Source organism: Ammodytes marinus, assembly GCF_949987685.1.
Source record: "Ammodytes marinus genome assembly, chromosome: 15".
NCBI lineage: Eukaryota > Metazoa > Chordata > Actinopteri > Uranoscopiformes > Ammodytidae > Ammodytes > Ammodytes marinus.
Genome location: NC_137219.1, coordinates 27,997,251 through 28,019,845, shown reverse-complemented (window position 1 = coordinate 28,019,845; position 22,595 = coordinate 27,997,251). Strand labels below are relative to the sequence as shown.

Sequence of the window (22,595 nt, the reverse complement as noted above, 5' to 3'; positions counted from 1 at the left end):
ACTTTTGGTCCCAAAATACATAAAGAATTAGTTGTCTTCTGCGCGGGCGGTGGGGGGGAAGAAAACTTATTCGTGTCGGAGTCGAACCAGCGATCTCATCTACCCATTCATTAAAAACTTGCTGGGACGAAATTTACACGGTGCGCCACAAAGTAGGACGAAATTACATAGTGCTAGTATTGCCATATTTACATAGGCAAATATTGAAGTATAAAAGTACAATGCATGTCAAATATGAGCAAATTGCAGAATAGTGTAGTACAAATAAACGGTCCAAAATGTAGGCTACAAGGTGTTTCTTTGACTAATCCTTTTCTGTTTGCGTCTGTATATTTATCCCATCTTTGACGGACATTATCTCAACATTAGTTATTTTCTTTTTCTACAACATTCACTTGTACACCTCAAATTCTTATCACTATTCTGGAGTTTATTAGGCCTACAGAATAATTATTTATGTTGTTAGTTGTATGATTTATGATACATTTATTCTGGAAATACATAGTAGCCTAGAAAATGCATTTATAAAGGCCTATAGCAAAGTTGCATATTCATTCAAACATTTCTGTTAAAATTGTAATACATAAAATATATTTTTTGAATCTAAGTAATCAACTGGCAACGTTTTATGATGATCTATTATTTACCCTTTTCACAGTGTCTCAAATCAAAGTTCAAATATGCAATACAAGCTCTGTAGAGATGAGCATCACAAAAGAAAAGACAACAAAATGGTCATTAAAACAAGATTTTATTGAACACAAGCAGTGCAGAAATAGTGTCAGTAAAAGAACAGTAGGCTACTCCCAGTGTGGTAGAACTTCCACAGACTGCACGCAGAAACTCAAGCACTCTAGATCCACTCCACAGTGTCCAGCAAAACGTCTTAATTAAACTCAAATATTAGACTTGAGTCTTATGCTTTCACCTCTCTCTGCACCTCCACCTGGCTCACAACCACACACAGCCTATCAACTTATTTACGTTTGCGTTATTTTCACAAGGCATCGACACAGTCACCTACACGCTCCTAGCTGTCACCAGATAACCCAACAAATAAACCAGGAAGATTTCGTCTCTGTCACATTCATTTGTCGGTTTATTTTTAAAACATCATGATAAGCTTATTTCAGTCACATAACCAAAGTAGACAACATGAACAATAGGATGTATTCAGTACGAAATTATAATTAGCCTACAAGAAAAATATCCCGTGCGTTAGTTTTCTAAATGTATATGCTATACTGTCCTCCGATTTAAAAACAGAGTAATTTATAATCTGGACGGGTCCTCGTAATGTAGAATATCATAGTGATGAGTGGGAAACATAGCTACAGGTGATGCAATTTTAAACACGATGGTAGGCTATTTGCCGATGTGCTGTCACAAATTAATCTGATCGCCACAACTTGCCCCAAAGCCAACAACTGACTCCAAACTTCGTGCTGTTACGCACATGTGTAACACAAATCTTACCTCACACTGTTCCACTAACAAGCTGTAGCCTAGGCTATGGAAGTCTAAATATAGGCTAGCCTAGATCGGATTCTTGGCCAACATGAACATATTGTAGGTAGGCCCAATCATTTCACGTTTGCGGGCATCGAGTCTACTGTCACCAGTTGCCCTGATCTGGATCATTACATTTGCCCCCAACCAAAAATTATAAATAGTTAGTCTATCTGTCAGAGTCGAACCAGCGACCCCATTTCCTTCTCTTGTCAGCCTACATACGCTTTGTGTCAATACCTTTGTCGGTACGCTACGAAGTTCGTGGCAATAACTGGTGCTAGTCCTTTCTCATCACTATAAAAAAATAATAATATAAAAAAATAAAAATGTAGGCTTACCGTATGTGAAATAAGTGAATTGCAGTTGTATTCCCACGTGACTAACTACGAAGGCTACAATAGCAAAATGCTGCTTATACATTGAAAATATTGTATTGATAATATTGATAAGATATCGGTCATATTCTTCTGCAGAATCAACAATTTCAATTGAGACTTAAGGATTTAGAATGCATGACTTATTTACTTGTAATGTGGTATTAAACTGAATAATTCTATCTATTGTAGCATAACTTGTTTATTTATCTATTTAAATTAAGTTAACACATCAGTTCCTACAGGTGTGAGCAAACTTCTTTCTCTGAACCCGGCTTCAATAATAACTAATATTGCTTCGTACAGTTATGTCTAATAAAAATTGGTTTAAAACAATTGAAGAGAATGAATAGTGCATACATTATTTTCTGAGTAAGCTTCTCAGAGAGCGAGAGAGACACAACTTATACATATAGTGGCTTCTCACATTACAACCACACACACTCATTTAGTTTGTTATTTTATGTGATATAATTGTGAAATTATAGTCGAAAATAATGGAGAGAAAAGTATTCAGCCCCCCCCCCCCCTGGGGCAATACTTTGTAGAACCACATATTTCTTTAATTACAGCTGCAAGTCTATTGGGGTAGGTCTCTCCCAGCTTTGCACATCTACGGACTGACATTTTTGCCCCTATTACCCAGTTAACAATCAAAAATAAATCACATAAGAAAAGACAATGTACATTGAATTAATTAAAAAAAGATTTTATTAAAGACAAGCAGTGCCATTTCATTTGAAAAGTTGTATAACACATGGCAACTTGTACAAAGCTTGTTAGGTGTGTCCTGAATGAAGTAGGTAATCCCTTCAAGATCAAAGTGAAACATTTTCCTATCAGCCATTTGGATTTTGTACAAGTTGTCCTTTCCTTTCATGTGTAGGCAATGCACCGGTCAACTTCCAGCAGACATTAAGTAAGCATTTTACATTTTTTTAAAGTTAAAGTAATCTAAATACAAATCCTCCCTGCGTTCCAAATCACATACTCTTTCTTTTTACTACACACTAAAGTACAGAAGCGTTTTAAGGCCATAGGAGAGAAAAATAAATCAGATAGGGACAAACTCAGCAGGATGAACATACATAAAGTCCTTCTGCTGAAGGACTTCCAATACATAGCATGTGAAGCCACATGTGACATAGCGAGCACTCAATCTGAAAGAGAAAAGAAAAAACTTTAGGATATTGTAACCATTCTGTTGCCTTCACATCTTTTATCCAGAGTAGGATGTACAGTCAAGTAAATAAAAATCAATAGCCGTGTGTCAGATTCTGGACTCAAATCTTAGCTGTAGTCCCTTTTCTGTCGGTAGTCAGTCTACCCATATTTCAGCTGCTCCAGTGTCCTCCAAAAAAGGTGCAAAGACATGCAAGTTAGGTGAATTAAACTATACATTTGCAATAGCTGTGTGCTTGAGTGCTCACCCAGTGATCTTGAGGTAACAAAGGTTTCTCCCAGTCTTCCAGCTGAATGTTGGTCTGTACTTAAATTACCAAAACCTCTTACCCAGTCATCGACCTCTGCCCCCGAGCTCTTCTCCCCACAAGCCTGGCACAGCTGGGTGAGGCCATCTGTTAAAATTAGAAAGACATTAATATAGTAACATGTTAATACGGACACAATTAAATTGACCTGTTACAGTACTGTATACCTGAATCCCTTAGAAGGGACATGGCCAGTTCTAGCCACAGCCTTGCCACACCCTCCTGGTCCACAGGGTAGTGGACTTCTTTTTCCTTAAGGATTTGCTCTGCAAGCTACAACAATTCTGATAAGTATGATACATTGGGTTCATAATGAATGATGGCCACAGAGAATCAAAAAGTTACCTTGCAGACAAAAACGCCACAGGAGGTGGCGTCCTGCTGTTTGGGATGGGGGACAGTGGCGCAGGCCCATCTCCCAACTGTCCCACATTTCTGTCTTACCAGTGCTCTAAAACAGTAGAGATTGAAAATGTGAGTTAACACTGTCCCATGTTAGAGCTTCAATCAAGAAAAGTAATGTTCAATTAATACCAAATGTCAGCCAGATGAATAGTTAAGAAAATGTTATTCATTAAATGGTGTCCAAAATAAAGTGTGCAACACAAATTGAATATGATTTTTCACTCACCTTGTGATGTCTTTACAATGAGCCAGTTGGGCCTCATTAGCCCCAAACGGGTCCAAGTATAAAGCCCTGTTCTCTGTAAGATATATGATCTATGGAAATGAAATTCAAGCAATATAACCTCTGTACAGTGCATTGTAACATCATATTAAACATTTAGCATTACTTACGATCAAAGTCCAGTGCCCATTGTGGCATACTGCCCCAGCAGCCCTGTCATGGTCCGACAGGTTAATCTAAAAACAAAATTAAGATTGACCCCACACACAAGGACGGATTAACATGACCACGGGCCCTGGACACAAACCAGTCATGGACCCCTACCAACACGCAAATACACGCACTAGCACACCGTGCAATCCACAATCACACACATTATAATGCAGTGCACGGCCTAGAGAGAGAAAGAGAGAGATAGAGCGAAATACAATTCTATAAAGTCTCTCTGGTGCTGCACAAGAGAAAGAGACTCTTTGCGCCGGAGCCTACTAGACAGTTAGATTGGGGCAGAGACACCGACGATGCGAGCGCGCGCTAAGCGCGCGAGCAGATTTTTTTTGCCTTTGTAAGATCTCTGCGCCTGCTTTTTGGCCAACCCTTGCCCACCTCGGAGCCTACACTCAATGTCTGAGCGAAGCAGCGCGTCACCCGGTGAAACGCTGTGTTGGTGTCGTTCACAGTGAGACAGACACACTCTGTGGTTTAAAACTAAATGATCACAGGGGATTCCTGCACGTTAACGGGTGTCGAGGGGACAGGCTCCGCGATCTGATTGCATGTCCCGAGCCTGGATACCCCAATCTCACTGCCGACTAACTGTAAAGTGAAACAACCGCCTCGCTCGTTACACTGGTACTGGTGCGTAAAGGGAACGCACAGTTGGCAAACTCTCCTCACTACAACTGCCACAGCAGAAAAGCCACTGTAGGTCGATCGCTGTACCGATTCGTGCCTCTGACACGTTGACTCGCAACACAATGAGTCGAGGCTTTGATTTCAGTGGGGATGTGGAGCTCTTTGGCCATTTCCTGTGCCTTTTTTTCTCTAGACACATCGTTCTCTATCCAAGCGCACACACGCTTGTCCCGGCCGAATATAAGACCCCGATTGTAAAACAACCCGACTTTTTACGACCCATTCCCAGGGGGGAAACCCCCGTCAAAAAATTTTAATTAAAAAAAAAAAATCAAGGGCCCCCCTATTGGCCAGGGCCCTGGACATGTGCCCACTTTGCCCATGCGGTAATCCGTCATTGCCCACACAGATAAAACGAAGAAAAAAAAATGGTTTAGAAAGCCACTTACTCTTCTTGAGCGGTTTTTCTTCCCCTGCCGGAGACAGGTCATGGCGTAGGAGTCTATTATGTATGTTGAGGTTTCCCTTCCAACACTCGTAAGGTATACATTCACCACCTATAACGTAAAGAGGAACTTGCATTCACCACCTATAACGTAAAGAGTAACTTGTGATCCACCATTTCTCAGACAATGTAAAGGCAAAAAAATATTGGAACATTAAATATACATGAAATAATTGATAAAGTACTTCGCTCTCCAAAAGTTGTCCTGGGGCAAAGTCGTTCAAATTCTCCGCATAAACCTTATAGGGCCCAAATTTGGCCCACAGTCGCGCTTTACCCCTCCCAGCCAATATGCTTCGTATTACTGTAATGGAAACAATGATAGTTTTCAGTAATGTTTTCATAATGCATAATTTAGGGTGTACTACTGTCAAATAACTTACAGGTTTCTTCTTTGGACAGTGGCTCAGCCAGAGGAGAAGGATCCTGCATTTTTTTAAAAGTTTTGCAGGAATCCTCTCCTCTGGCTGGAAATAGCGGGTCAGGTGGTCGATGTTTACTTTCAGCTTTTTCTCGGACACAAGGTCGGCACTTTTCCCCTCTAGGTGGGAAATTATATAGGGCCCCAGCATGTCCGCCTCCATTTCCCTCTTTCCTCGCCTCCTGCCGCTTGTTTTGGCGCAGCACCATGTCGCCAACAATGAAGTTGTCTTCCTGGCCCCTCTCCTCTCCCTTTTGTGGCTTTTGGCCACATTGGCCTTCACGTCATCGTACGTTCTCTGCTGCCGTTTTAAACAGTCAGGAACGTCATCGTTGATGACAAGGTTGGCGACCTTTGATTCGCTGACCTGTCATAGATGACATTAAGATCGAACATAGAATTGGTACCATATGAGCCAAATTAAAACAGTTTAAGAATAAAATGTATGAGAACATTAGATAATGCTACCTCGTACTCCTGTGGCACCTCTGAGGGATACCTCGCCTCCCTTCCGAACATCAAAAAGTACGGACTGTACTGTGTTGTCAGTTGTTTTTTAGTCCGCAGGCCGAACATGGTGGCCTGGAGGACTTTGTCCCATGTTTTGGGCTCCTTGGCCACCAGTTTGTTGAGGGATCTGCAAAATGCAGAGTTATAGAATATAAATGAGAATGCAGGAGAGATCGTTATTTGTCCGATACCATAAATAACATACTTCTGAATTTCTTGTTTAGATTGTACGTGGAAATCTTCACCTCTGTTTTAGCACCAAAGTGTTGGCATGCATTTAAAAATTAGAATAGTCTTATACCTTTGTATGGTGCCATTCAGTTTCTCAACAAGGCCATTGGTCTGGGGGTGGTAGGGCGAGCACAGGCTCCTTTTAATGCCCAGCCTCTCGCACAATCCATAGTTGACCTTGAAATTAGAACAAAGTGTCAGCACAGTAGTAGTTGTATATTAGGATTCATAATGCAGCATTACTTTACCTTGTTCCGAAACTCGGAACCTCGGTCTTTTAGCAGTCTTTTAGGTGCACCAAATTTGTAAAATAAATCAAGAATACAATTGGTGACCTCATCTGCTGTTTTGCTCTTTAGTGGGTAAGCCTCTGCCCATTTGGTGAAATAATCAACCATTACACAAATGTACTGGTTACCACCTTCGGTTCGAGTGAGTCTACCCACTAGGTCCATCCCAACCAGTTCAAGCGGCTCTGTGACCTGTGGGAAGATAAAAAATGAGCATTAGATAAATATAATTGATGATGTGTTGAAAGCTGACGATGTGTGCCGTTGTTTCCTTTACTCCAATTGGCTGATACTCCTTTTTTTCTTTTATACTGGCCCTCTTCGATTGGCACTCTGGACACTGCAAAATCTAAACGGAAAGATAATGTTGAAAACTAAGTCTTTTGAGTATAGTATCAGAAAGAGTTATCCACATAATTGCACAAGTTAGTAGGCCTAGTTGTATTTACGGACAAGAGTTCTACATTTTAAGTAATATATTTACATCAAACGTTTGTACTCTACAGCCATTGTAAAAACATCCAACTCACCCACTTCCTAATATCGTCCTCCATGCCAGGCCAGTAAAAGCGGCTGATGATGGCACTGTGCGTTTTCTCCCTCCCACAGTGTCCACCAATAGCGCTGCTGTGGAACTCCACGAACAGCGCATTTGCCTCCTCTGCAGAGCAAACCACCTTCGCCAGGTGCTCTGGTTGGGTTTTTTGCGCCTACAGAGATAGTGCAACTCTCCATCTAGAATTGTAATGCTATATTATTACGATTAATCATATCTCCTTTTCCTAAGGCCAAATTAGTTTAGTTTAGTTTATTAGTTTATTTGTCAGGGACCATGTACAAAGTAACATTAATTTCACATAAAAAAGATGACATGACATGCACCCTTACCCTTTATCCTGAAGGACTCTGCTCTCCTCTTGATGACAAACCGCTGCTTAGCGGTCAAGCCATCCGGATCATTTCCATGGAGTAGCACAGCCATGAGCTCACGCACCCGGTTGGGATCCATCCTCGCTTTCCCTTGTGTCACCTTTCCTACGCTCACCTTACACCTTACACACACCTGTGACTATACCCTCACTACCTTTCTCCCCTATTGTAAACACACACCTGTGAATATACCGTAATACCCTCACCATTTAACACACAAACAAATAAAGACAAAAAGTGACAACAAATATACACAGCCCCACTTACCAAGACAGACACACCAACACAATACAATTTTTTATTTATTTATTTTTTCACTAACTCTAATCGCTCTCACTATCTCTCTATCTGTCGCTATCTATCTATCTATCTGTCGCTATCTGTCTCTTTCTGTCGTTATGACTCTCCTCACTAACCCACAAAGTTGTGGCAAGTAAATCGGCCCTATATAGGCCCACCAAAAATCCTGCCAAGCTAATTGATAAGTCTGGTCAGATTTGTTACGAGGTAATTAGCCGACCTCGTAACAGCCTATAGTTGAATGTGGGACAATTGGGCTGTGGGAACACACGCTGCCTTCTTTTACTATAGCATTGATGGAGAGAAGTGGTAAACTAATCGTTCTGCTTGTTCAATGACAATATAGGATATTCATTTATTGTATTATTCTATTCTATTACCATCTCCATTCAACCGCACAGACGGAAAGTAGCCTATGTGGGTGGATGACGTGACTTTGTGACGTGGCTTTTTTTTGTGTCCGAGCGTCAAACTACAGTAGCGCTGAGCATTCACCAAATAAAATAAAGTTTCACACCTTATCTAGCCATTGGCACACCCCGATCTCGTAATTACGAAATATGACATCAGGATCACCTTCTCATTCATTAATAACGTGGCTGGCTGGCTGCAGGACAGCACATATGACGCTATTAGTTGATATGTAGGTCTACATCAACTTAACTTTCCGTAATAATTCTTAGCACCAGCCTAAACTGAAGGTGATTACAGAACAATTAGTTCATGTTGTTTCTTCTTTAAAACATGCAGAAAATGCATTTTTAAGACGGATAATTTTTGTAGAATGAAAACATGGGGCTGTATCCAAAATATGTTCTGTACATTTGGAAACTAATAGGCTGTAAAAAATAAAATAAAGATTGACAGATTTTTGCTGACTTTATCCAACATAAGGATGCAAATGTGTAGGACTATAGGCCTATTACTTCAAACATTCATGTAAAAATGTTTATATTAATAAACTGGAAAGTTTCATGATAATATCTAAGTTAAAATTTGAACCATATTCGCCTGGATTGTCTGGCCCTAACACAACTATGCAAAATCACAGTTGAAATATGCAATGCTCTGTGCCCTGTAACAGCTCGACCGAAGGTCACACATCACTTAAGAAAAGACAACAACAATGGATTTGAAAACAACATTTTATTGAACAGAAGCAGTGCAAAACATTGTCCCTCATTACAGCCAGTGTTGTACACTAGGCCTATACAATGTATAGAACAACTAGACCTTAGTAGGCCTACTTTCAAAACATCCTTGCGGCATTTTCACAGAGTAGCCTACGATATACAATGACATTTAAACGTCATTGTTAAATATATTCTTTAGAAAAAGCATATGTTATATTCTGGCTAAAAGATCAGGGGCCGTATTCACAAAACATTTTATCTTAGCACTAAGAGTACTCCTAAGGAGCACTAAAAGTTCTTAGTAAGGAGTAATTTCTTAAAACCTATTCACAAAGCTGATAAGACCAACTTTTACTAAGGAATGGGAGGGACTCCTAAGCTAAGACTAGAGGGCGGGGTTGACCCTGTTGCTATGGATGATGTCATGTTCGTACCTTCTATGCCTACAGTGATTGGCTGAGAGGGAATGAGTCCCTAAGAGTGAATTTATAATAGAAACACTGTGGGAGATATCCATATTGTTTCGCTGTATTAAAGTAAAGAGTTTTTATATACAATTAATGACAAGTGACACTGATTTAACATGAAACCAAGATACTGCAGGGTTTCCCACACATTCTTTCACAATTAACCTACAATAGCGCCACATGGGTCTATTCATTTTAAATTTTACAATGATTTGAATCGGAAAAAATATCCTCATTGAACAGCTGCACGCCATGCACACTCACTGTATTTCCCTCAACGGCGGACTATGCAGCAATAGTCAGACAACGACAAATTCACCATTTAGAAACAACAGCCGGCGAAATCGTAAAGTGCATGCGGAAGGAAAAAGGCGAGACACGCAACTAAACAGCAGCGGATCTGTGGAACGGAGGAGATGCTGCGAAGCGCCATATAGGCCTCTAGTAGGAAATTAAACCCAAACGTGACACCAACAGTAACTTTCAGTGCATCATAAACCCAAAGCAACTGGAGGAAAATGAACTTAATAAATATTTTTTTAAAACAATATAATAAATATAAATGTGTCTATACTTTCTAAACATAGCTTTACTAAGATCATTAAACCCTTACAGCTATTAAAGGTTCCTTTTATAAAGCTCACTAGCATTAAATCTCTCCAAAACACCATCAAATGATTGTCTGTGATTTACTCTTAGTGACTTAGGAGTCCTCTTGAGGACTCCTAGCTTTTCATAGATTTAGGAGCTAGTTTTAGCGCTAAAATGCTTTGTGAATTACACTTATTTAAAAAAGTTAGGAGTCCTAAAATTAGGAGTGAAACGCCCCTTATTTTTTAGAGTTACTCCTAAATCAGCACGTTAGGACCTACTCTTAGCCTTAAAATGTTTTGTGAATACGGCCCCTGACCAGTTTCCAGCAAAATATCTGGAATTATACGGATGGAATGTTTGTTTACCTTTAATGTTTATAAGTTAGCCTCTTTTGTTTCTAAAGCCTGGAGGAAACGTCAGGATGGTTTATATTGTTAATGTTATTATTGTTTAGCATCTATTTTTGGTTTTTGGTCTGTCTGTGTTTTATAATGGTGTCTTGTAAGCCCTTGTGGGCTGGGCATGCTAATGCATGACACAATAATAAAATATTCAAATCAAAAATCAAATCATATACTCAAATATTAGACCTGGCTCACCTATCTCCTGTAGGCTACATCATTTCCTACTAGCTCCACGGTTACTCACCTGTTCAATCACACAGACTAATAAATAAGCCTACAACAAAGCAACATTAAAAAATATATACACAAACCACACTAATACAAATAAACACACCTCAGAAATAGACCAACACTCCTCACATCTGCCAGTAACAGAAATAATCATAATCACGCTATCGAATATGCTACCTACATGCATAGTGTCACCATATCTCACTTCAACTATCCCTCACTATCGCTGTCCAAAACCTTTAAACCCTATAATAAAAACCCACAGATGTGTAAAATAGCAAAAAATTTGGAAAGACTGCACGCCCCTGATGGTTTGTTTTCTACAATTAGTCTGGCAATGCCAGACCAAACTAGATTTACATCAACACTTACTATCATTCAATCGTAATAGTAGGCATACTGGAATTTGAACATGTAAAATCTAGAATGGTTCTAAGCAACGACTGTAAGGTTCTGAGTAGTGAAAAACACATAGGCCTAGTCATGATAGGAAAACGTCTGTATGAAACACGGTGGTAGTTGCCCAAGTGTAATCACAAGTTAAACTACTATCACATAGCCACAGATAACAGCCAACTCCACGGTTAACTTGTCACAGAAATAGCTACCCAAACTGTACATTTCACTAATAAGCTGTATGAAAGAATAATCCCTGACCATTTTCAAGTAGATCCGAATGATAGCGATATATGTCCAACTTAAAATTGACGAGAACATCTTGTATTCAACCACACACAGCCTACCAACTTATTTACGTGTTTTCACAAGGCATCGACACAGTCACCTACACGCTCCACCTCCCAGCCTGTCACCAGATAATCCAACAAATAAACCAGGAATATTTCGTCTGTCGCATTCATTTGTCGGTTTATTTTTAAAACATCATGATAAGCTTAATTCAGTCAAATACCCAAAGTAGACAACATGAACAATAGGATGTATTCAGTACCAAATTATAATTAAAAGAAAAGTATCCCGTGCGTTAGTTTTCTAAATGTATAGGCTGTCCTCTGATTTAAAAACAGTCATTTATAATCTGGACGGTTCCGCGTAATGTAGAATATCATAGTGATGAGTGGGAAACATAGCCTACAGGTGATGCTAGCCTATATTAAACACGATCGGTGGTAGGCTATTTGCCGATGTGCTGTCACAAATTAATCTGATCGCCACAATGTGTCCCAAAGCCAACAACTGACTCCAAACTTCGTGCTGTTACACATGTGTGACACAAATCTTACCTCACACTGTTCCACTAACAAACTGTAGGCTATGGAAGTCTTAATATTAAGTAGATCGGATATGTAGGCCTAATCATGTAACGTTTGCGGGCATCGAGTCTGCTGTCACCAGTTGCCCTGATCTGAATCATTACATTTGCCCCCAAAGAAAAAAAGAAAAAAAATTATCTGTCAGAGTCGAACCAGCAACCCCATATCCATCTCAATTACTCTGTGTCAGAATCTTATCAGTACGCCACCAATTTGGTGAACAACGTCTGTGCTAGTTTGTTATTCTTACCATTTAAAAAAAAAATAATAATAAAAAAAAACTCATGTAAAATGAGCGAATTGCAGTTCTATGTCCACCTCGACTAACTACGTAGGCTACAATAGCAAAATGCTGCTGCTTTCCTTATACATTGACAATAGTGTAATGTGATATCAGACACATCCATATAATAGGCTCCGAGTATTGAAAACACATTAGTGATGATATGAACACGGTATGAAACACAGTAGTAGAGTTCATTCACTAGTTAAACTGATATCCCAGTAAACCCCAGCTAACACACACCTCCACACTTCAATTGTTACACACAAATAGCTTACCACAAACAACATTTCACTAAAAGTGTATGGACAAATAATCACCAATCCTTCTGAAGTATGCCTAGGCCTAAATCTGAATAATAGCGTTAAATGTAGCCTACAATTTAAAACTGACAAGGCATCGACAGTCTGCTAGCTACTTGCTCCATATCCTCCCAAGCCTGTCACCACCAGATAATCCAATACATGAACCAGGAGTAGGTCTCTATGTCGCATTCATTTGTCAGTTTATTTTAAAACATCATGATAAAAACAGTTTTCAGTCACATAGCCTACCCAAACTATGCCATACGCACAGTAGGATGTATTCAGTAGCCTACGAAAGAAAAAAGAAAAGTCTCCCACGCAACACGTCAGTTTTCTGAATTTACTGTCCTCCGATTTTCAAACTGAGAGTCATATAATCTGGACGGGTTCCGAGTAATGTATAGTGATGAGTGGGAAACATAGGTGATGCATATTAAATACGATCGGTGGTATTTGTTGATGTGCTATCACGAACTAATCTGCTCGTCAGACGTTGCCACCACAGCCAACAGCTGGCTCCAAGCTTCGTGCTGGTTACGCACACTGTGACACAGATCTTACCTCACATTGTATATTCCACTCAAAGGCTATGGAAGTGTAAACCGATATTAAGTAGATCGGATTCTTACGGCCAACATGAACATATTAAACATTTGACGTGTACGGGGTCATCTACGTAGCTACCACCACCAGTTACCCTGATCACCAGTTGATCTGACACACCGGCCTGCGAAGGAATATTTACTGGCCCGCGCCTTGACTACCGACCGACCCAAAAATGGTGCACAATTAATGTACTAGCACGTGCGATGTGTGCTTTTGCATGGTCATAACTGCGCGAAAGACCGCGATCTGCAGTAAATAAATGTGCACATGTGTCTCCAAGCGTTTCTCTATCAGCTGCTCTGTGTATGTAGCTTTGCGGGCGCAATTGTACCGCAGTGTAAGTGTATGGTCCATTATTTGTATTTACTGTGTCAAAGACGAATGTTCACCACTATCTATCCAGGTTTTAATAATGCATTGGACAGTTCTTAACATGATTTTAGTCGTTTAATCTTCTCCCGAGTGGTTTTCTTTGTTTGATGCAGGCCAATAATTTCACCCTTCTGAAACAGAGTTACATATTTTCCAAAACCACAGCATATGTCTTCTGACATGGTTGTTTAAGAAATAAGAAGCTATTCACTGCATCAGTTAGGGTTAAATAACGTGTTGCCAACTGAAACATATTAATCACTGTAGTTTTTGACCGCCGATGGAGGGCTCCTGCCTAATTGCTGTGGTGACTTTTTTTTGGGCCGGGCAGTATATATATAATATGATAACTGCAGTTGGTATTGGGTTATTATTACACTGTATTAGTCAAAATAAAAAAGTCAGACTTCTAAGAGGTGCTTAAAAGAAAACAGAGTGCCACATTTTCATTACTCTACTGAAAAACTAATTAGAGAACTCAAAGAATAACTTCAGTTTTCTTGCACAGCTTTTCCACTTTGGAGTCTAGTAATAAAATACATCTCCATCTTAGTCACCCTCCTCGTCTGAGTTATTAAAGATTGTTGTGGAGTTTGTAAAAGAACCCTACGACGACCCTAGTTTGTATTTTGTTTCTCACACTGCAGGAAGTAAAGTAACAGAATATTAATTATTATTATTTTTCATTTTCATTTAACTTTTATTTATCCTCGAGAGACCAATTGAGGGGTGACCCTCATTTTCAATGACGTCGAGTCAAAACAAATTCAAAACAACAATACAAACAAAATATTCAATGCAAAAACATCAAATACACAACAAGTGAAGAGAAGAAAAAACAAAACGATTGAAACATTTACAGAGTGGGGAAGAGTGGCAGCAATTAAAAGGCATAAAGTACAATTATAATAATATCATCATTATTAATATTAAAATGATTTTACTTTATTTATTTAGTGATAGGAGACTTAACAGACAGAGAATTTAAAGACACAAGACAGACAGCAACACTTTGGGTGACACAACAGGCAATGGCAGCAGCCACGATAAAAATAAATAAAAAATGAACACATAACAGGAATGACCAAAAGCACGAGATCGCGGGTACAAGCTGCCGAAATGGGTTTTCTCAGGAGGGTGGCTTGTGTCTCCCTTAAAAATAGGTTGAGAATCTCAGTCATTCGTGAGGAACTCGGGGCAGAGCCGCTACTCCTTTGGTAGAAAGGAGCCAGTCGAGGTGGTTCGGGCATCTGGTAAGGAACCCCCTGGGCGACTCCCTAGGGAGGTGTTTCAGGAGCGTCCAGCTGGAAAGAGGTCTTGGGTTAGACCAAGGACTAGATTGGAGAGATTATGGGTGTATTCACACATGCCGTGTTTAGTTCGGTTGAAACGAACTCGGGTGCACTTCCGCCTTCGGTGCGCATCTTTCAGACATGTGTGAATACAGCAATCGCACTCGGGGGCGGACCAAACAAGCGGTCCGAGACCCAGCTGAAGAGGTAGTCTCGATGCGCTTCCATACGCACTCTGCTGCAGTTCGTTTGTGGTGTGAATTTGGCCGGACTCGATCCGACCAAATTGCAGGAAGCACAGCGCCTTTTCTTTTTTAATAAATCGCCGTCAGATTCACATTATGGGAAAGTGTTGTTGTCGCCATTGTTAGGAAGATTAGTTGTGGTTTGACCGGGAGCCCCGAGCGAAAATATTGCATTTGATAATGACGCGTAAACATGCTGATGTGTTCAGCGATCAGATGGAGAGGAGTGTCTCCCGTGGCCTACAGTGCCGACAGGTTCACGCTGCGCTTTGCGTGAAGTGTGTGTTTGTATTGTTCTTCCCAACGGGACCGCCAATACTGTCCCCATGTTAGTTTGGAGCTGAACTGCGCCGAACTGACACCAAAAATACAGTAAAAATTATGTTTCACATCGTAGGCTAGAAGCCACATAACGTGGCATTGACATAGGGCTACTTATTATAACCATATGAAACAAGAATAATTTGATGTTTTTCTTCTTTATTTATAGTCTAGATGTGGGCATTTTTATTATGTTTTACCCCATATTATATCAATGATACATTTGCAGTTTTTACTTCGTTTTTCCTGCTTCTCTCCACCCCAGAATGTCTGTCCAATGAATGAAGGACCTCAGATCACGTGTGGTTTTGCTTTGTAATGCTGGTTCACTTGCAAAAGGGGCTATATGAAAATTAAAAAAAAACTGACTTTCCATGTGTGAATACACCCTATATATCCACACTGGCCTGGGAATGCCTCAGGATCCCCCAGTCAGAGCTGGTCAATGTGGCCCGAGAAAGAGAAGTTTGGGGTGCCCTGCTCTAGCTGCTGCTCCCCTGACCAGTCCCAGGATAAGCGGTTGAAGATGATTATGATGATGACGATGAGAACAGGAATCATTTTGGCTTCAGGTCATAAGACAGCTGAATGATTTAGAGTGTTTCATTCATTTCTGCACACAACAGTAAAAACGGCTTGTTAGTCATCCTAATTAATTAATTAACTTATTTTCTAAAAGTTTCCATTTTAATTTCAATATTTTACACAGTAAAATGTTTATCATTGAAACTTGATGCGCATCAACAGTTGACTTGCTGAAACAGTATTTGTGCCTGTTAATTTGAGACAAGTCTTCCTTTTAACATTTGTGGTCATGTGAGATATATGTTTTCAAGCCCCTCTCATTTCCCCATGGCCCTGAAAGAGAGGACTTCATGGTGCTGTGGTAAGCATGTTTTTTTTCACCAAAATAGGTATTTTGCATGTAAAAGTAAATGTTCTTGCTGTCAACTTAATCAACTATTGTGCCAAAGCAAATGTATTCACGTAGAAAAACTTCTATCATACGTGTTGATGAACTACCGACATATGAAACCATGTGATGCTGATAACTGAAGATTAGCCTGAAATGCTAAGAGAGGTAGTTTTTTCTCAAATTGTGGTGGTGGGGGAAAGTGAGCCAAATGCTGTGAGCCACTCTCTCACTTTCCCCCACCATGAGGCACAAGTTAAGTTTAGTCTTAAACATATTTTAATGTAATATTACATGACATATGTTTTATTTTAATGCCATACACATTGTAGAAAAGCCATCATGCCAAGGAAATACACCAGGAAGACGACCTGGGGCAACCACACGGAAAGAGCACCTTCTCATCTTTCCCTGTAACCTTCAGGGCTGGAATGTAGAGTAGGCCTAGTTGTAGAGTATGACAGGCTGATGTTATAATCCAGTTGGGTCTTCTCCTGTGTTCTGAGTCCCAGGCTGTTCTCGCTGGTTCTGATTTTCCTATGCTTTGACCCCCAGACACTGGCTGGCTCTAAGGGTCCTGTGTTCTGACCCCCAGACTGTGTTCTAATCTAACTGATTCTATCTTTCATTTGAATCTTATTAAAACCTTTTGAATTATAATATGTTGTATTTGATTTTGTTCAGGGTTACTTTCAAGTGTTTAGAAAATTTGCTTTGCTTAATTGACCAAACCCCATCATTCTTTTACTAGTCCGACATTAGTTCTGGAATGTGTGGCTAGCTTTCAGGATTCTAACTGTTACAATATGTGTTGTTATGGTAGTTTCAGAGTGGAAAAAGTAAGTGGATCAGTTTACCCCACAGCTGGGGTAAAGTGAGCCACATGACAACTTTTTTTTAAACAATCATATTTTCACTGCCCTTTGTCTTGAAAAAATTCTGCTAATGCCCATTTCTAGGAAACATCCTGAATTAATGGGAAATGTGTAAATTTGTGTGATAAATCATTTTAGCTCCCTTAGAGGGGAGCAAATGTTAAAAGTGGCTCAGTGGTTCTCCCATATATATATATATATATATATATATATATATACAAAAATTAGAATATTGTGAAAAAGTTAAAAAAAAATCAGTAATTCAACTTAAAAGGTGAAACTAATATATTATATAGACTCATTACATGCAAAGTGAGATATTTCAAGCCTTTATTTGTATTAATTTTGATTTATATGACTAACAGATTATGAAAACCCCAAATAGAAAATCTCAGAAAATTTGAATACTACATGAAATCAATGATAAAGGGATTTTAAATACAGAAATGTCGGCCCTCTATAAAGTATACTCATGCATATGCACTCAGTACTTGGTTTGGGCCCCTTTTGCATGAATTATTTGCTCAATTCCAATTCATTTTCCATGATATTCTAATAATATCACCTGTATATGTGTGTGTATGAATATATATATATATATATATATATATATATATATAATATTTAATTACATTTAATTGTAACCCATTTAAGAATGTCCCTCTGGTCCTCAGGTGAATACACAGTGATGACAGCTCAGTTCCATCTGAAGAGAAAGATCGGTTACTTTGTGATCCAGACCTATCTGCCCTGCATCATGACAGTCATCCTCTCACAGGTGTCCTTCTGGCTCAACAGAGAGTCTGTTCCTGCAAGAACTGTGTTTGGTGAGCTTTGTTTCATTTTAACATGGAACTGTCTATTGCATTCTTTCCATCCACCTTCAGTAGTCACACAATCCCCTCTTCAAAGAAACATGTAATAACACTATTGAAAAAGAAGTGAATGTAAAAATACAGATTAGGAAAAACCATGTGAAGGTGGTGATATGTGTTTTAAATGACATGTAAAAGCAGGCCATAGTCATAATTAGGGTTGCAAACTTTCAAACGGGAATGTATTGGAATTAACGGGAATGTTGGTAATAAACGGGAATTTACTACATTTAAAGCAACCCAAATGTACTCAATCCTTCTAACTAAGTTATGTCAGTCCAGGTAAACGCTCTATACAGTAAAAAGCAGTTTTTTCAACTAAGTTTTATGATATTTATGAACATTTAATTTCAAATCAGATTTTTTGAAAAGCTTATTGAGACATCAAACCTGATATCATATATTGCTTTTTAGTAGACCAGGTTTACAGAGGCTTAAAAAGTGATTTTAAATATAGTTGGGGAAAATATATTTTAGCATAATCTTGATTTAAACAACAAGATTTCATGCAAGTAGACTTGGCAAATTGCACATAGCACACTGCTTACTGCAGGGGTACTGAGGCCACGCCCCCTACATGCACTGTACATTCCTCCATCACATGGGGGGCCATTTTAGCCTTGTCCAACCAGACCATCGTACTTCATTTCATTTGTACAGAAGGTCTGGAAGTGCTGTAATTGGCAAACGTTCACTCACTTGGAGGCGGGTGTCTGTCGAAGTTTAAAACTATTGGATCTGCCCAGTGCCACTCTGGATCAGCCAACCAATCGCATCACGTTTGGTCGTCACTTGTGTCATGAGCCGGCTTTTGACGGTGCGTTCCAGTTGGACAGGGAACTCGGAAATTTCCGACTTCACTACATATTGTAGTCTATGAATCTACCGGTACCTGGCAACAGTAACTTGTTAGAGCCTAACGTTTAGTTATTTGGACGAGAAAGGTTGTAGGCGTCCATACTTTCGCGAGCAGATGCACTGGAACACAGACAGGTCGGAACTCGGAACTACCAAGAAGGAAATCTCCTTCTTCCGAGTATAAAGGAACGCAGCATTCAACTGAAACTGGAGCGCGACTTCGACGTCATCGTTCTCAGCCACTCGCTCTGTTCGCTGATTGGACGACTGTATATTCTCCGGCGAAAGCTGGGAAATGCACTGTACACCCAGACTTACTTACTTACTTACTTACTTACTTACTAGACTGACTACTGAAGGGAAAATGAAATTTGTCCGGAAGTAGGCGGGCGGCGGAGCCAGGCTAGGGACATTTTACTTAGTTTATTGAATGGGTGGGACAGATGAGTAATATTTTACTCAACATTCATATTTTTGTTGTTCAATGAAATTATTGATTGTTCATAAAATAATCCAAACTTGATAAAGTTCTACTTACAAATAAATCTGTTTAAAAGTAATGTTTTTTAATTGTATGATTGTGCATGGATGTCTGCCTATGACAAAACATAATGTTTATATGTTTAGATTTATGTTTGGATATGAAACAGATCATTTAAATTACCGACATTTAGTTAATTCCTATAATTCCCAATTTTGAATATTCCCAAAATTCCCGAGCGAAAGTTCCTGTGGAAAGTAGGGCCCGACCGATATGGATTTGAGTGCCGATGCCGATTATTTTCAGAGAAAAATTACGATAACGATTAAACCGGCCGATTATTTAAAAATATATATTGAAAATATTAACTTTTTTGAACCCTTAAACATATATAAATACTTGTTACTGTCGATAAGTGTAAAATAACTTTTTATTTATTGAAATATGCATTATCTAAAAAATATAAAGTGTTACAAATATGTCTAAAGTGACATGACGCATTTTTAAACTCAGACATTAAGCATTTTATGTAACTGCACCTAGCCCTCTGGAACTCCCTCCCTCCAAACATCAGCATCTCAGACTAAATAAACTCATTCAAAAGTCAACTCAAAACTCACCTCTTTAAGAAAGCATAATTAAACCTGACTCCATTCCAAACCTTATCTTTAATTTGTCTGTATTTTGTTTTCTTTTTCTATAAGTATGATTTTCTATATGTATGATGTTAAGTGGCTTTGAATGACCTCCAATAAAGCACTATATAAATTCTATCAATTACTATTAACAGTCAAAAGATGAACAATGACGCTGCTATTGGTGTCGGGGGGAACTGTCAAGTGTGAATTAATCCAATGTATTACAACACACCTGCTGCTGCTGCTGTTAATAGGCTATAACTTTAATGCTATGCATGTAGGCTACTTCCGGGGCAGCAATGCATCTCACTCGACATGATTTCTTGAATTAAAAAATAAAAATAAAGTTTATAAACCTTGATTTATTGCGTATAGCCTTTAATTTGGAAAACCTGTCAAATGTGTTTTTTTAAAAAGCACATGTTAACAGCTAGGCATCCCAAACAGTAACCTTTCCTATTCTCACATGAACCTCCAGGGTTGTTCTCTGGCCAGGCTTGCAGTCCTGATTGTAAAGTGTTGATGCTGACAGGTCAAAACATTTTATCAGGCCACTGCAGGCAGGCAGCTCATTCTGCTTGTCAGCAAAAGGACAGTGGACTCACATCCACAGTGATTTGGTAAAATGTCAGAGACCTGAGGCTAACCTCAAGCTCTCTTTCCATTTATCCACTGCAGTATGATTCACATGAATACAGCTAGTCCTTATCTATTGTGAGAAACAGGGCATAAAGGAAAGGTTGTGTTCAAAGGCATGTTGTTACTTATAGTGAACTTACAGTTTGGTAAGTGGAGCCATTATGCTCAGTAGTTGATACTCAGCTGTTTACAGGTCCCTTACATCAGGGCTGTCAAACTGATCCAGTAAAGGGCCAGGGTGCATGGCTGCAGCTTTTCATTCCAACCTAGAAAGAGCATACCTGGTTGGTTGTCCTAGAGGAAGAGGTTCCTCCCAGTAACCATTAGGTATCTGGTTCCTCCCAGTAACCATTAGGTCTCTGGTTCCTCCTCCCAGTAACCATGAGGTCTCTGGTTCCTCCTCCCAGTAACCATTAGGTCTCTGGTTCCTACTCCCAGTAACCATTAGGTCTCTGGTACCTCCCTGTCATCATGAGTTCAAACCCCAAACTGCTCCAGGGGTGCTGTACTATGGCTGACCCTGCGCTCTGACCCCAAAGTGCCTTGTAATGGTGCGTGTTGTGTGTCAGTGGTTTGGGGTCCATGGGAGACAGGGCGGGGGCTCACACATTACAAGATCTTTGACCAGGGCGCATCAACAATTCTGTCTAATGCTGAAAATACGTTTAGTCACCAAAACACAAAAAACAATAGCGTTTCGTCTCGCAAAAAACAAGTTGTTTGTTGCTGCGAGAACACAAGAAAAAAGAAAAAGTAGGTTTTGGAGAAAAGAATGGCTTTGAGGATTGGCTGTTCTATATAAAGTTAGAGGTTCATAAATAATGAAAACGCTGTGCTTTTTTTTGTTACAAATACTGAAAAGTTCACACAAAGCAATTCAAATTCACGAGAGTGCGAGCCACTTTGCCTCTTATCTGGGGCATTTGTTGGCAATGTTCAAAACTGGTCTGCGATAGGAATCCTGTAGTGTGAACTAGGCTTTGTTCAATCAACTGAACTGCATTCTGCATTCATACAGTTATCTCCACAATAACTAAATAATATATTATTCAACCATTGTAGTGATATTCAACCAGTGACAAGTAAACTGACATGTATGTTCAGTTTCTATGTGACCAATTGTATGTGAAATTGCCATCCTGTGCCTATAGCAAAACACTAAACATAATATACTGTACAATCTATGTGCACTTCCAAGATCTGCATTTTTCAACCTGTTCCCTTTGATGATGTCAGACATTGAAATGTCTTATGAAAAGTAACTGTTATCTTAAGGCCCTTTTTCTATTGATTTCTTCTTACAATTTTTTTTCTTTATGCCCTTTTTTTCCCTAGGTGTAACTACTGTTCTCACAATGACAACCCTGAGTATCAGTGCCCGTAACTCACTGCCCAAGGTGGCCTATGCTACTGCCATGGACTGGTTCATCGCAGTCTGCTACGCATTCGTCTTCTCTGCACTCATTGAATTTGCTACGGTCAATTACTTCACCAAGAGAGGCTGGGCCTGGGACGGAAAGAGTGTTGTCAGTGAAAAGGTAAAAGTCTAAAGGCCAGGACACACCGGGCCGACTACAGACTGTCCCCAGAAAATGGAGTCTGCTGATTCCGTCAGCTCCATTCTCCCCGACACAGTCAAAAAAGTGCTAAGAACACACCGAGCAGACTACTGACTTGCCGTACGCTCTGCGCTTGTGCGGGATGACATTAAGTAGGGTGTTGTCATAACGTAAGCTGTCATTATGA

The 22,595-nt window shown here is 39.6% G+C and overlaps 1 protein-coding gene across 1 annotated transcript in view; it reads left to right on the top strand.

Annotated features, from left to right (window-relative positions):
* gabra2a (gamma-aminobutyric acid type A receptor subunit alpha2a) overlaps positions 1–22,595 on the top strand; it is a gene marked incomplete at both ends in the record, with an annotated part of 50,699 nt that overhangs the window by 25,070 nt on the left and 3,034 nt on the right. The window contains 2 exons of the mRNA XM_080042015.1: positions 18,033–18,185; positions 22,185–22,384. Coding sequence (XP_079898141.1) covers positions 18,033–18,185; positions 22,185–22,384 — 353 coding nt within the window. The remainder of the gene's footprint in view (positions 1–18,032; positions 18,186–22,184; positions 22,385–22,595) is intronic.